At 42.8% G+C, this 14,929-nt stretch overlaps 2 protein-coding genes across 2 annotated transcripts; both read left to right on the top strand.

Annotated features, from left to right (window-relative positions):
- The first annotated feature begins 289 nt into the window (after positions 1-289).
- Positions 290-5,644, top strand: LOC125302044 (MICOS complex subunit MIC10-like). The gene is made up of 4 exons (XM_048254995.1): positions 290-423; positions 4,108-4,155; positions 4,733-4,842; positions 5,412-5,644. Exons 1-4 carry the CDS (start codon positions 363-365, stop codon positions 5,418-5,420), a joined length of 228 nt encoding a protein of 75 aa, XP_048110952.1. The 5' UTR covers positions 290-362; the 3' UTR covers positions 5,421-5,644.
- A 2,620-nt stretch (positions 5,645-8,264) lies between these two features.
- nbl1 (NBL1, DAN family BMP antagonist) lies at positions 8,265-13,639 on the top strand. Its single transcript, XM_048255039.1, has 4 exons — positions 8,265-8,874; positions 10,113-10,293; positions 10,644-10,755; positions 12,575-13,639. The coding sequence occupies exons 2-4, from the start codon at positions 10,121-10,123 to the stop codon at positions 12,884-12,886; spliced, it is 597 nt and encodes a 198-aa protein (XP_048110996.1). The 5' UTR covers positions 8,265-8,874; positions 10,113-10,120; the 3' UTR covers positions 12,887-13,639.
- The last annotated feature ends 1,290 nt before the right edge of the window (positions 13,640-14,929 follow it).

Raw genomic sequence — 14,929 nt, 5'->3', positions numbered from 1 at the left:
ACAGGCAGAGAGAGATAATATAGATCAATGGTCTCCCGGTAGACCCCGGAGAGCAAATATTGCCTATATGACCTACGTTTTATGACAGAGACTAGACTGCCCTACATTCAAGGTGAGTTCTCAGAGTAGACTACCTTGTGTCTATGGCCATGTCACTACCCTTTATTTAAAAAATGAAGGCTGAAAGACGTCTTATTGTCCATTATAACGATCAAAGTAGGCCTACAATATGGCCTGCTGTAACACGATTTTCACAAGCTTTGTATAGCTTTAAGAATTACGTTTGGCTGCCACATGACCGGTAGCTTATTTGTTTCTCGCGAGATTTGAAACACTGCGCTCAATCGCTCGGCAGCTTCATCATGGAGGAAGAGTACGGACGTAAATGGGACCGGTGCCTTGCTGACAGCGCTGTCAAAATCGGTAATTAAAGAAAAGAAGCACGCTACGTTTAATTAAGAAATGCCATCCAAGTGATGAACTGCGACTGCGATCATACGGCAGATTTACTGTAAACACTGACAGGCCGCTCCCGGAGAGGTCATCGTAGCTTATAGGCTATATGTAGCCTACTGCACTGTTATTGCAACGATTAGGTTATGCAGCAGATCACCGGACAATATAAAACGAGATAATGAAAATGGTGGATTTAGATGGTGTTAGTGACTTGGGGTGAACAAAAATGAGCTTCCCTTGGTGCTTAGGGGCAGTGTCCTCACGACAGTCCTTCAAAATGTCAACATGTGGCCAGGTGGCATTAATGCTCACGGTCATGTGTGTTGGATTGGCAGCCTGTTCCTTTTTTGAGAGATCAGCTGAGCGTGAAACAAACCAAGCCTAGTTACTGGTGGAAAGATGTAGACCTAGAAATCCCATATAATAGTAGGCTTAGTTATGAGGCTCAGTGCTCAGGTGACACGTCAATTTTTCACACCGAGTCCATAATGAGCTTTTTTCAATCAATGGAAAGGAAGTGAATGCATCGTCTAGATTTCAATGACAAGTTTTTGATTGAGTATCAAGAAAAGCAAACTGCAGGAACCACTCATATTTTGTTCAAGAATTGTGCTAAGTGGGCACATTACTCTAAAAATATCAAAAATGATTTGTAATTTAAAGTGTAAAATTGTAGATATGATGTGTAGTAGCCTACTTTTTGCCTCCTTAAATGTTGAAACAAGAGTTAAGCTACATGTTTTTCTGGTTAATCATCTCACACAACCTTACATGTGCTCTTCTTACATAGGCTACTAGGCCTATCTTGTGTAAAATGTTGTCAGCATTACTGTTTCATGTTTTTGTCCCTGTATGTTTGCATGCCTTTATTCTATGTAAAGCCCCCTAAGCAATTACAAACAACAAAAGATTTTTGTTTTGCTGAGAATTTGCCACTCAAAACACCACCACCAGATGGCAAATTGGTAATATCTAGGAGTATTCGCTGAACCCCAAAGAAACACGTGTGCTCCTGTGACGTCATGAAGTACCAGTTCATGCTGGCCCATAAATATTTCTGTTTTTAACGCATGTTTTGATTGGATGCATTCCTTCAGAACAAGGCCGTCATGCCGGTTTGCCAGTGTGGGCATGTCTCCTATAATTGGTGGGTGTAACAGAATTGTGTGTGCATGAACACACACCAAGCAAATGACGGCCTGTCCATTTGAGTAATTTCCTAGCTCTTCCTCTCTTAAAGGATTGTGGGGATCAGTTAGGAATAATTTGACATGGATTACCTTTATTTTAATTGGGCTGACAGATTATTAGGTTGATTTGATTAATAATTAATTTATTTTTACATTTAGAAATGTATTTTTGCACAGCTGTCAATAACATTAGAGTTTTTCATAAACTGAAATAGGTGGAATTTTCTCTGTATTTGTCATGAGCACATTTGCTAGTAATCAAGGATCTTTGGGTAATATGTGTATATGACACAGTCTATAAGTGACTGCATATGCAGTCATTTGATGTGGTGTGTGTTTACCTTGCGTTACACTACGTCATTGTTGATCTTGGTCCATGACTTTGCTCTGAAATTCCATTTGTTAATCGCTATCAGAGCCAGTATATTTCCATTCGTGCTCTCCCTCCATTAGGAAGATTACGATTGTGGGCAAACCTCCCTCGTTTTGCCGTCACCTTTTGCATTATTTTGATTTGTTCCAAATGTCTGCTGATTCCTTTTTTTTTTTAATGCCTCCACCACATGCCATCACTTTCAAAGGCTCATAGAATAGCTGCAGCCTCCATAACTTCCATGAGACCTTGGACATTAAAGGGTCATATCTGACATGATTCATTTGAAGGGGAATCGGCCGTGGATCCACACTGAAGAGTGCAGAGGCAGAGGAGGAAGAGGAGGGGGGGAGGAAGGACAGGAAAGGATGGGGCATAGAAAGAGAGACGGAGGGTGGGCCAAAGTGCATAAATATTGTGAGGGCGGCTCAAGACAATCCTGATTGTTGTGCTGCCGCAGGCACATTTGGCAGACAGGATTGCTGGGGCTCGGTTGCCGCTGCTGCCACTCTCTTCGCCGTCCTCTGGATGGGGAGAGAGAGAGAAGGAGAGAGGAATAGAGAGAAGGGAGAGGAATAGAGAGAGCGAGAGAGTGGTTTGGAAGCGAGTGAAGCGCAGAGGGAGGGACAGAGGGATGTTCTGCTCAAGCTTTTACTAGAAAACTCAGACTGCAGTTGTGCAAGAAAGACAGTGGGGGAGATTGGGTTGGCGTGGGGAGAAGGGGGGCTGGAAGTTTATGGAACAGGCCATGATTTGCAGGGCCCCCTCCTGAAGTAATGAAGACAAGTTGGGTGTTTTTTATTTTATTTTTTCCCCCTCTTTGCGGTCGTGCTCGACATTTGTCGGTTGTGTAATGGTAAGCAGAGTGCAGTGTTCTGGCAGCCAAGCGATGGCTACGCCACATGCCTCTGAATCAAATTAAAAGGCTGAGGAGCGAGGGGAGAGGGGGGGCGAGAAGGGCAGCTGGAGGAGAAGAGAGCGGGACGGAAGAGAAGAAGAAAATTAAATGAGGAAAATTAAGGTAGAAGAGAGAAGCATAGAAAGGAAAGAAGAGCTAAAGGAAAGAGAATGCCAGAGGAGAGAAAGCAGGAGAGGATGAGAGGGCTTTTGGGTGAGAGTGGAGAGAAGGAGCAGGAGAGCTGAGGGAGAAAGAGAGGAGAGATTAGATGGGGAGGTGTACAGCAGAGGTACAGGAGAAGAGTGCGAGAGTAAGGGGGAGTCGGGAGAGAGTGAGAGAGAAACGAAAGAGTGGCAGAGAGATGGAGTGCGATTGTTTGTGTGTGTTGCTGCTGCTCTGCTGTTGCTGGCTGGCGTGGAGCGGAGCTGGGTGGGGCGAGGCTGCCCGAAGTGCAGAGCAGCACAGTACAGCACAGCACAGTGAGGTGAAGCTGAGAACACAAACACATTCCTGTCCCACAATCCTCGGCTCCTCAGCCGCTTTGCTGTCCAGAGCATATTCCCCTCTCACTTGGGCCCCTGCCTGGGTCTGATCACACACACACACACACACACACACTGCTTTGCTGTCATCTTACCTATTCTCATCTCTCCATGGTTTCCTTTGTTTCTCTGTGTTTATTATTGTGTTATTTTTTTTCCTCAAATGAACTCTCTTGGGATTGGTCTTTTTGTCTGTCTGTCCATCCGTCTGTCCAGTTGTATCCCGCTGTTCTAGGATGTCTACAATCCCTGCCCATTTTCTTGTCCCCAAAGTTTGTTGTTGTGACCCGTTCTTCCCTCTATTTGTTGTCAGTGTTTATGCCCCCCTCCTTCTGTTTAATGGATGTCGTCTGGCGGGCAGGTGCTGTTTACCAGTTTGAGGGGCAGAGGTCACATTAACTTCCCCCACCCACCTTGTGTTATTGGCACACATGTACTTCCTCCCATGTTGGACACACTATACCTGTGTGCGTGTGCGTGCGTGCGTGCGTGCGTGCGTGCGTGCGCGTGTTGTGTGTGTGTGTGTGTGTGTGTGTGTGTGTGTGAAGGACTGTTGCTGTTAATTTCCCAGCATGTTGTAGACTGGTGTTTTGTTTTTAGAGTATCCCCACTAACTTTCTTTCCATTTCTCTCTCTCTTCCCCCTCAGCGACCGGTCTTGGAGTTGGCATAGTTCTCTCCGTCACGTTATTCAAACGTGAGTTGCATACCACCACACCCCTCACCTTGAGTGTCACAAAGTATTTTTTATTATTCTTTCACTTAATATCCATGCCGTGTTGTGGATGTACTATTATAACGTTTTGGCTGTGAAATTACACCCGAGCAACTATATTTTCAATTATTTATTTAGCAGATGCTTTTGTCCAATGTTGAATTTCCGCTTGGGGATCAATAAAGTATCCATCTATCTATGTACCTGACAGTACTGTGCGGATGTATTTGTTCCACAGTAGGAGTGCTCCATTAATATCAACCCATTATCAACCCAATATCAGCACATTGGGGTTGCTTGTTGGCGCCTTGATCTTTCAGTTTAGCCCCAACGTTGCCACACAACTGTATGGTGTACACCTTTGTGCAAATGAACTGAAACAAAATGAAGGAGAAATTCTTTTGCACAAGAGGGTACCAGTTGGGTATACCAGACATGCAAGTGCAGTTTTGTGAGTTAATAGTTGGTTGGAATAGTTTGCATGTAGTATGAAGTATGTGTGGTTTTGTTTTGTACATGTTTGTTGTTTACCTGTTTTGTTTGTTTATTTCATGTGTAGGCCGCACATGGCCAGTGGCGTTTAGTGCAGGAATGGGGCTGGGCATGGCCTACTCCAACTGCCAGCAGGACTTCAGGTCACCGTACCTGCTGCACGGACACATGGTTAAGGTGGGCATGCTCGGGAAAATTACCTAGTTGACCGGGGAGGAATTCAATATTGGCCACCGAATATCAGTACCTCACAGAGCTTCATAAGATATAACTGATTGTGCTAAAGCTTGCATGGATCAGTACAAGTGGTCATTATAGTGGGTTCATATGGCATGTAGGGTTGTAGGAAAATATAGAGTACATTTGAGTTTTGCAATATTAGGTTTAGTGATTATGTATGTGGGATACTACTGGGATTGTGGTCAGTGTAATTGGAGATCCCACTGTTCTGATTGTATGAAAAGTGTTTACTTATTTTATGCATGTGGACAGTTCCTGACATTAGATAAAAAATAAAATACTGGCCTTACAGTATCACAATATAGTGGAATCAGAACCTGTGTGTCATGATTGATATCATATTGCTTGATTCTGGCCAGTGTGTGTGTATGTGTGTGTGTGTGTGTGTGTGTGTGTGTGTGTGTGTGTGTGTGGGGGTTGAATATAGAGGCCTTGGCCGCCTCCTCTCTTCTTTTTCTTGCATTCTTCTTCCTTAAGTGTTTTTGTGCTCTTTCTCTCTCTTGCAGGATCAGTAGAGGAGCATGGGAGGTGCTGGTCTTTGCTGTCATCCGTCATGCTGTTAATTTCTGTTTGCTTGACGTTCTTTTGTTCGCTACCTCCACGTGTTCCTGTTCCCGGTCACCATTGTAATTGCTGCGTCTGGAAAGAATGTTGTTTATTTAATCACACTATAATGAAAATAATTAAAGTGACATTTAAAATAAAAAAAATAAATAAAAAAAACCCAACATCAAAAGGCTTCGGTTTGTGTGTCTGGATTTTTTGTTATGCCATTGTGGCTGCTTTAAAGCTGTCCACATAATTCAGTTTTGACTGCGAGTCCTTCGGCGTAGCTCTCGGTATGCACATCCGTGAGGGTGCGAGGAGAAGAATGAGTGTTTTTGTGTGTTAATGAGCAGGAGAGTTTGTCTCCTGCTGTTTTGGAATGGAAGCCAGGTTCAGCACCTGCAGCCCTAAAGGAAAGGGATGAAGGGAGAGAGAGAAAGAGAATGAGGGGGAGAGACAGATGGAAGAAGAGAGAAATTATGAGAGTGTGGGAGTAAGAGGGGGAAAAGCACGAAAAATAACAGCAGAACAAGTTGAATTTAACTGCAAAATCAATAGGTGAACAGCATATTAAAATGAGACAGTGCAGAGTCTGACCAGGAATGGGAGATCTGCTTGTTTTCCAGGGCTGGAGTAGTTTCAGCATTAAAGGATAATTGCACAGAGGAGAGAGCAGTTAATCATGTACTAATGAGTGTTATTTCCCATAATTGTCCTCAAATATGCCGAAATGGACGCTCTCAAATCAAGATGTCGTCCGACCACAGAGCAGGGCAGAACGGCCAAGCGATGATTTCATCAGCAGCTGCTGGGCGATCCACACATACGCAGAAACAGACCTGCACAGCGGGGAGAAGATAATCAGAGGCAGTGCTCCACGTGTAATGTCTGCGACGTTCTGCTCTCTCCTTCCATACCCTGACCCCTACATAAATGGGCTGAGCTTAAGAGGGTTGCAAGCACAGAGCATACCTGGTGGAACAGAGTGGCACGTAACGATTGGCTGTCACTTTTTTTTTTTTTTTTTTTGGAAAGCAGACTCCCTGCGAGCTTCTGTGACTGTGAAATATGTCTGCCCCGGACTGGTTTTGTTAGGTGCCATCATTTATAGTAAGTGAGAGTGTGTATGCATGTGTGTAGAGGGAGATCATAAGCCGTGTGTTTGCCCAGCCCCCTGGTGCAGCAGAATGCTTGGAATGTTCTAGAATGCCAGCTCTGGACAGGGGCTCAACAGTTATTACTAACAGGTGAGTCCGGCCCAGTGCAAAAAATCTCAATCTCATATACAGACAGATACCGAACAAAAGCATGCATATTCACAGATGCACAAACCCACAAACCACAAAATCCCACCAAAGCTGAATTTTGATCATAGCTGCTTGCTCTCAAAGTCACTGATGCATTTATTTTCTATGTGGGCAGACATGTTTGCACTTTTACAAAAATGCCTCAGTTGTTTGTCTTCTCCTGTCAATCAAGGCATTTGTCTGTAAGTGAAGTGAAAGAAGTGGCTTTGGGTGGAGGTTCTTGTGGATGGAATCCAAGCTGAACACCTGCAGGTAGACAGAGTGCAGGCACAAGTGCTAACCGAAGAGGGAGGCAGGGGTATGAGAGAAGCCTTTAGTACCTGTCTGTGCCTGTCTAACAGATGCGTTTTACATAGAATCATGATTCTGATGGATCACCAACATTTAGTGTCCTAAACAGTCATGGTCTGCTTATTGTGGTTCTTTTTTTGTTGACTTCTACTGGTGAACTCTTGGCAGGCTCTCAGGATTATCCAGCATGTTATCAAAGAGGACACAACCTCTGCTGTTAGAAAGGATGGTCTTGTACTCTTCCATACCTGGGCTGAATTTAAAACCTTTTCATTTTCAAGTTCATTGACTCTTAATAAACATGTGAGTAAAGATATCATACAGTTTGTCCTCAACCTAAGAATTTTCTTGATATAGGCTAACCCCTGTATGTGATTGCTACAGTAGTGTGCATTTAAGTCTGCAGCACTTCAGCTATGGGTTGCACAGAGATGGACTTACAGATTGTTTGAGGTGTGGATGGCCCCACCCCTGATTCTGAGCATTCTGATACCGATTGGCTACCAGAGCAACATTTCTTACTCTCTTCTGAAATCTAATTGGTCTGACAACCAAATTATGTTCTGGACAAAAGCTAGGATGTAGAATTCCCTTGCAAATGTCCAGTGGTGTGATCATGGTCTACAAAGTCTCTATTCAGCCAGGACAGAAATGAACTGCAAAAGGTGTAGTCTACTGCTACTGACAAAACATGTAATGCTAGGATTTGCCTGACAAACACAGAATATAAAGACAAAACACATAAACACAGAATGTTTCTAAAGACAAAAGTGCCTCCAACCTTACTATTTGGAAAGCATGATATAATATACACACCTCATATGTTTATTCAGAGGGATTTGTTTTCCTATTTTAGTGTATTGTATTTCATAGGGCTTGTAGGACTGTGCAAAACCCCAGAGACAGGACCAAAGATGCATAAAAATGTATGTTGACCAATAGGCTATCTTTATGTCTTAGCACATATTACACATTGGTTTGTTGACCATATACCATTAAATTGTCAACAAGTTTCTCCACACATGTCAAATAGGGCTCTAGGTGACTGCATCATGCAATTCAGAGGGGGAAAAACTTCTGACGTAACCTACACCTACTACTGAACCGTTGCAACATTGTCCTCTCAAATCATAAGAACCTCGCCAAAAGCAGGGGGAAGTCACCAATTTGTCCTCAAACATTATTTGGCTAGACTTGACAGGGAGGGACACGCCTTGACGACTGTCTGTATGGATTCAAAGGGTTCACTGATGTTGTCACCAGGCCGTAAACATTTCGACCTGACGAACTCTCTACATCCCCACTTTTTTTTTGTTCAATCAGATACGCAGCGTGCAGCCAGGCAAGCCTCGATGCCGCGCCTAGTCAGATGAGCCCATAGCACAGCAAGAGAAAGCGGTAGCGACAGGAACAGACTGACTGCGCACAAAACTTTTCAAATTTCTAAAATCTGTCTAATTTATTCCATTTCCACGAAGAAAGGAGGAGAAGAGATATAAAGTACAGAGGGGAGGGACCCACGGAAGTTGATGTAGATAGATTGGGTTTCTTACGTGCGCTCCTTCCACGGTTTTAGCTCCTCATCCCTCGTTCGGTGATGTAATTGTTTAAGATCGGACGCGAGAGGAACATTGTCTGTTTTTCCATCCGCATTAGAAATTTAAATTTCCTATCTGCAACTCATCGTCATCACTCATTTCTTAGTCTCTCTGGTGTCCAGTGGGTCGGACAGAGAGGGGCCGCGGTGAGAGGCGGTCGGTTTGGGAAAAGGGGATTCAGCGGGCAATATCTCTGGTGCCAGCGGACGTTTCAGTGGTTCCCAACCGTAAGTATAGTTGGTTTCTACTTACCTTAGCAGTGACTGCAATTTGGGGACTACTGTAGTCTATGCGTGAGGAAAACATGGATGGTTTTTAAAGTAGAAAATGGTCATTGGTCAGCAATGAGTTTATTTGTAACAGTATTTGTAACATGACATGAAACTCCCTCTGTTTAAAAGCCAGCCCAGCCTATAGAGAACGTTTGTTCAAAAAGCCAAGGCTACATGTAGGCTTATTAATTAACCTAATCCATAAACCGATGTCATGAGGGCACATTTGTTTCAAGACCTGTGATTAAGTTTAGCTCGATTTTAGCTCAATATGAGATGCTTCACTTCAGCAGCAACTTGGCATCAAAAATGTCTAATTTACCAAACTAACGATTCATTGATAGACCTTTAGTCACCCCTTCATGCATGTGTCAAATGGCCGAAAACAAGCAAACATATTTATTTAAAATGTAGCAATTGTTTCAATAGGAAAATAGTCTATTTAATAACCAATTTAGTTATTGTCCCCACCCTCGCACACACTCTTACTCTTACTCCATCTCCCTGATGCTTCTCACGCACTCGCTTTCACCGCCGCAGGCTGCTAGGAAGTCGGGCATTGATATTGAATTTGTGTGGAATGCCAGTTGTGTGAAAGCATGGCAAAGCAGTATAGTCTATTTGGGTTTTTTTATATTTTAGTTATAAACGCTTTTTGTCACTTTTAATTACACGTGGGTGGCTTGAGATCAAATGTAACTTTTTGAAGCCGATTTTTACTCTCATGTACATGCGGTTGTAGTTTTAAAACAAAGGCTCTCTTTCGTGGCCGCATCGTTACGCAGTGTTCCTGTAGTTTATTGAAGTCAGGCGATATCTCACAGACATCTTTCCCCGTCTCTGGTTGCCCTAGTCTGAGCCAGCGGTATTGTTCTTCTCCACTTGGCGCACACAGGGGCCAAAAAGGCCGACCACATGAATGATCCGAATTTGATTTGTACAACGGCTAGTTCAGTCGCACTGAATGAAAAAAACACAGGGGTGAATCAAATAGTGGTTTAAATTTCGCAATTTTGACAATTTCGTGTATAGACGTCAAAATAAATTCGGAGACCTTTAAGTCCCTCTCACTCACACACTTGCTTTTTCGAACAATGATGGGCGTCAATTTCTTAGCTATAGTAGCCTACCACACATACAAATAAGAAAGGGGGAATTGATATGTCATAAAACTTCTCCCTGACCTGTTCCAGGTGCAGTTATGTGGCTTGGTGCGCTGATTGGCTGTGCGTTCCTCGCGCTGTGTTCTGCGCCTCCTCCTGCGCACATCAACCGTTTGGCGCTGTTCCCTGACAAGAGCGCCTGGTGCGAAGCCAAGAACATCACACAGATAGTCGGGCACACAGGCTGCCAATCCCGCTCCATAGAAAACAGGTCAGTACAACTAGAGGAAACTCACTGACCGAGACCCACAGGCGGAACACCCCAGCTGTGCTTCCTAAGGCAGTTCCTCAAAGATGGTTGCATAGATTGGTACATATAACTAAATATTATGCATATCCATGTAGGAACACATGGTTGATTTGATAAGATCATAAGATCACTCATACTGGTCAATACTAGCCTTAAAATAGAAAATTATGCTGTGTGAGTTATTTTATGTGAGTTAGTTGATTTTGTGACTACAGACCTGCTATTGCTTCAGTCAGTTTTTCTTGCCAAACTGTATCAATCTTTGGTGAATGTAAAAGATACTGAGCGATGAACTCCTGGCTTCCTGACAGGGCATGCCTGGGACAGTGTTTCAGTTACAGCGTGCCCAACACCTTTCCTCAGTCCACTGAGTCCCTGGTGCACTGTGACTCCTGCATGCCAGCAGAGACCCAGTGGGAAGTGGTAAGTAGGAGAGGCCACGGGCCTGCGTGTCCATCTGAACGCTCTGTGCTTCAAAACAAACTCTTTTTCTCTCTGTCTGTCTGTCTGTCTGTCTTCTCTCTCTCTCTCTCTCTCTCTCACACACACACACACACACACACACACACACACACACACACACACACACACACACACACACACACACACACTGTGGAAGGTTACTTTTAAAATGTAACATACATAAAATTTGTAGGGCTGTCAATCGATTAAAAAAAAATCGAATTAATTACATACTCTGTAATTAATTAATCTAAATTAATCGCATAAATAATTTTTGCTGTGAAAGTATTTTAAATATTTAAATTCAAATGAATCATTGAATAATCAGCATTAGTGGCATTAAAGTTCTCTTTTATTATTATTTTAATAATAGCCATAATAATCTATGATATGACCTAATATGCTGAGGAAATAAATTCAAAAGTGCTTCGGGAAGAAGTTTTTTTTATATACAAGGTATTTCAGGCCACATATATAACCTAGGGGGCACAATGAAAATAAATTAACACTCCCCTCAATGTCAACACTATTTCTTTGCATTGATGTGCGACTTTAGAGTTGATGAACTCCGGTGATATGCAAATTCCTTGCTGCAGACATTGCAGAGGACTTTATTTTAATCAACACCATCAGGCCGTTTTTTAAAAGTAAATGTTCCAATCAATGATCTAGGCAGCACATTTTCTTCTCTCTCCTTCATTTTACAGTCTAATGGTTACTGACTACAACTGCTCGGGGTCAAAGGTCATACGGAATCGATTAATCTGCGTTATTTCTTTTAATCAGTTATTTTTTCTCAAATTAATTAATCGAAATTAATCAGTTATTTTGACAGCCCTAAAAATTTGTAACATATTCCTGTAGATTACTCAAAGTGAGTGACATATTTTGAATACTTTGGATTACATCAGCATTGTATTATATTTTATAAGCAGCTGATAAAACAGTTATGAGAGATTATGAGATTATGTGTGTGTGTGTGTGTGTGCGCTCAGTCATTCCCTGGTGCTCAGAAACAGTTTGGGCTCTGTAAATGGGAAACAAACAAAGTTGGTTGAGACTGAGTCATACATCATTCCAACCAATCATCACATTGCTTAAGGAGCCTGGAATGGATGAGTGTAAACGTATTTGCTGTTGAGCTCAAATATCAACAAACCTTTGCCAGAATCACAGACTGCACATTTTTACAATCCTGGTCAAGTTTGTCAAGTTACAATCCAAGTTTGGTCAGGCAGTAGTGCTGCACATCGACAAGTCTCAAGCAGAAAGAATACTCAGCTAAAAAGGATTCCTATCTTTTCATCTGTGACACTAAATGACCGAGTGAATAGGAAGTGGAAGATGCAGATTCAGATTCTTTTTTCCCCTCCCCGCCCTTGTCTCTTTGATCTGACACATCCTCTCACCTCTCTCAGCAGTTAGTTATTCTGCTCCTTTCGTTTCAGTATGCTGGCTCCAAAGACTGAGAACTGTGCTATATTTATGTTGAGATGATGCCAGGTAGAGTGGATGAGTAGGAGTGCAGCCACAGGTGACTGTGTGACCAGCCAAATATTCATCATTTCAAATAGCATTGTGTGTGTTTCTCTCTCTCTCTCTCTCTCTCTCTCTCTTTCTCTCTCTCTTGCTCGCTCTCTGTTTATGTGAAAGAGAGTGCGAGAGAGAACTTTTAAAGAGAGAGAGTAAATTAATGGTGGACCTACAGTATATATGTATCCTTCATATATTGAGTCCTATCTGTATGTGTATGTCACTTCTCTTTGTACTGCCCCCTCAGGTGACTTTGCAGTGTCCAGGCAATGAGGACACTCCTCGTGTTGACAAATTGGTGGAGCGCATCCTGCAGTGCAGTTGCCAGTCCTGCAGTAAAGAGGGTGACCAGGAGGGGGCCCTCACGCAGCAGTCTCCCTCGGAGAGCTCCATCGATCACGCATCCCTGCCTGACGGCAGCAGCGCCGAAGTCCACCCCCACCCGCACCCTCACCCTCACCCCCACCCGCACCCTCACAGGCACAAACTCTCACACCCACACCATCCCGACACACTCGCTGATCCACTGCCACACACAGACACATCTGAGGGAGGATAAGTTCAACTGCGCTCCTCTCTGTATCTGTCTTCACCCTCCTCCCTCCTTCTCCTCCTCTCTCTCTCTCTCTCTCTTTCTCTCTCTCTCATCACTGTTTGAGTTGGTCTGTGATTTTGTACTCTGGCAGAACTTCAGCACTTTTATGAATAACACCACATTTTGCAAAAATAAAGCTTTTAGACAGGAATGTATGAAACAAAACCAGCGTGCATATACACAGTTACCAAAAATGATCACAAAGCACAAAGTAAACTGAAAATCTAACACAAACACACACGCAGACATTCACATACAGTAATATATTTGAACACTTTTCATTAGCATAGATTCAGATACTCCAGTGGCACACGTAGCACGAACATCCACGCTCTGTGTCTGATTATACATTGAAAGCACACTTAAATCATTGCTCACAGAGGCGCACATACATTTTCCCATTTAAGAGACAATCAAAATCATGTACACACAGATACACACACAAAAACACAAACAAACATACACGCACAAACACACAAATCATCAGATTATGTCTCTAAAGGCCTCTGTGTTCTGTGCTGCCTTTTCTGTCGCCTCACTTGCGCAAGTCTAACTAAACAACACAGTAAATTGTTGAGTCAAGAAAAATGCCTTTCCTCCTAGTAACACTTTATATGGAGTTTTAGAAAGGTAAAAAGTTCAGTTGATCCACTTGAAATGATTCATACATTGGGTGTATTGTGCTGGCTTGGATAAAGCTGTTTGTATTTACAAACATCTGGCTCTCCATCTGTGTATTTATTTCTTCAGGACCACATGAGCCTTTGTGGTGGCGTCCCTCAGTCAATACCACCATGTATAGCTTTAAGCGCCATAACCCCTAAGCTTTTGAAAAGGATTATCAGAACTCTGTTGCTGGCAGACATCATACATTTATTTATCCAACAATATCTGCTTCAAAGAACCAGATCTCCAGATTTTTTTTCAAACTCTTGTGTTGTTGTTTGCCTTAAATAATGGAAATCTAAAAAAATTGTTTCATCACATTGGTTTTCCATTCCTGTAAACCAGATGAAAGACATATGTCTCTAAACCATTATTAGAGTTTTTATTAAGTACTTCAAAACAGAATGTCTCTGTCTTTAAAAGCTTATAAATAGATGATTATCCGTGAGTAATTTTTAAGTGGCGTATACTGAAAAAATGTAATTATCTCAGTCATAAATTCTACTAAGGCCACATACTTTCCTATCTGGTTTGTGTGTGTCTGGAATACTAATTGCACACACATTAATTTTCTTAACATTTTCGTCCACACATGTGTAATTAGCATTACATATCAAAACAATGTTCTATAAATACCCCTGCCTGCTGGCACTTTCTCTGGACAGTTTTGTGAGACTGGCGAGGACCCTTATCATGGGCCCAGTAAAATGCAAATACCCCGGTGCACTCTGGGATATGAGGGGTTTATGGGGTAGAGGTGGTGCGGCCCAGCTGTGTGGTGCAGGTGAAAGGGGAAATGGCACAGCCATGGGGAGGGAAGAGTGGGGGGAAAATGGCTCTGACCTTTCCATTCCGTTTAGCCGTTGGGAGGTTCGCTGTGTGGCGAGAGAGTGAGAAGACGAACACTAGATGTACTGTTCATCTCCACCAAAGTGTGGTTTGGTACGCTGGGTTCTCTTTCTACATGTGGCCATCATTTGCGTCGAGAGACCACTAAGGGCTTGTGTAGATTGTACGCTGCTTTTTACTGCGTGTGATGTAGCTGGAGGTTTTATTTAGGCAGGTTGCATAAAAGTGTCATATGTTGTTGATAGTTTGAAGCATTATAGCCATCATCCTTGGAGAAGGGAGTCACAGAGATGGCTGTGTCAGATATGTTTATTTTGAAGTTTCAATTTTCCATATCAATGATCAAATTATGCAATTTATATTAGTTTGTTCATCTGATATTTGTTCGTTTAATTAAAATCTCCAATCTTGAGATCGGTAGAATGGACAGGTTGAAAGTATTTGCCCTCTCTCCCTAGAGAATGACAGAGAATCATTAAAAGGATCTGTATC

The sequence above is a fragment of the Alosa alosa genome, chromosome 10 (assembly GCF_017589495.1).
Source record: "Alosa alosa isolate M-15738 ecotype Scorff River chromosome 10, AALO_Geno_1.1, whole genome shotgun sequence".
In the NCBI taxonomy this organism is placed as follows: Eukaryota; Metazoa; Chordata; class Actinopteri; order Clupeiformes; family Clupeidae; genus Alosa; species Alosa alosa.
Note: the sequence above shows the minus strand (reverse complement) of the source record. Positions and strands in the feature narration are given on the sequence as shown.

Excerpts from the sequence above, each read along its gene's own strand:
- nbl1 (XM_048255039.1), top strand. The coding sequence starts at position 10,121 with ATGTGGCTTGGTGCGCTGATTGGCTGTGCGTTCCTCGCGCTGTGTTCT. Across the intron at positions 10,294-10,643 it reads TCCCGCTCCATAGAAAACAG|GGCATGCCTGGGACAGTGTT; the intron begins GTCAGTACAACT and ends GCTTCCTGACAG. Across the intron at positions 10,756-12,574 it reads CAGAGACCCAGTGGGAAGTG|GTGACTTTGCAGTGTCCAGG; the intron begins GTAAGTAGGAGA and ends CTGCCCCCTCAG.
- LOC125302044 (XM_048254995.1), top strand. The coding sequence starts at position 363 with ATGGAGGAAGAGTACGGACGTAAATGGGACCGGTGCCTTGCTGACAGC. Across the intron at positions 424-4,107 it reads TGACAGCGCTGTCAAAATCG|CGACCGGTCTTGGAGTTGGC; the intron begins GTAATTAAAGAA and ends CTTCCCCCTCAG. Across the intron at positions 4,156-4,732 it reads CTCCGTCACGTTATTCAAAC|GCCGCACATGGCCAGTGGCG; the intron begins GTGAGTTGCATA and ends TTTCATGTGTAG.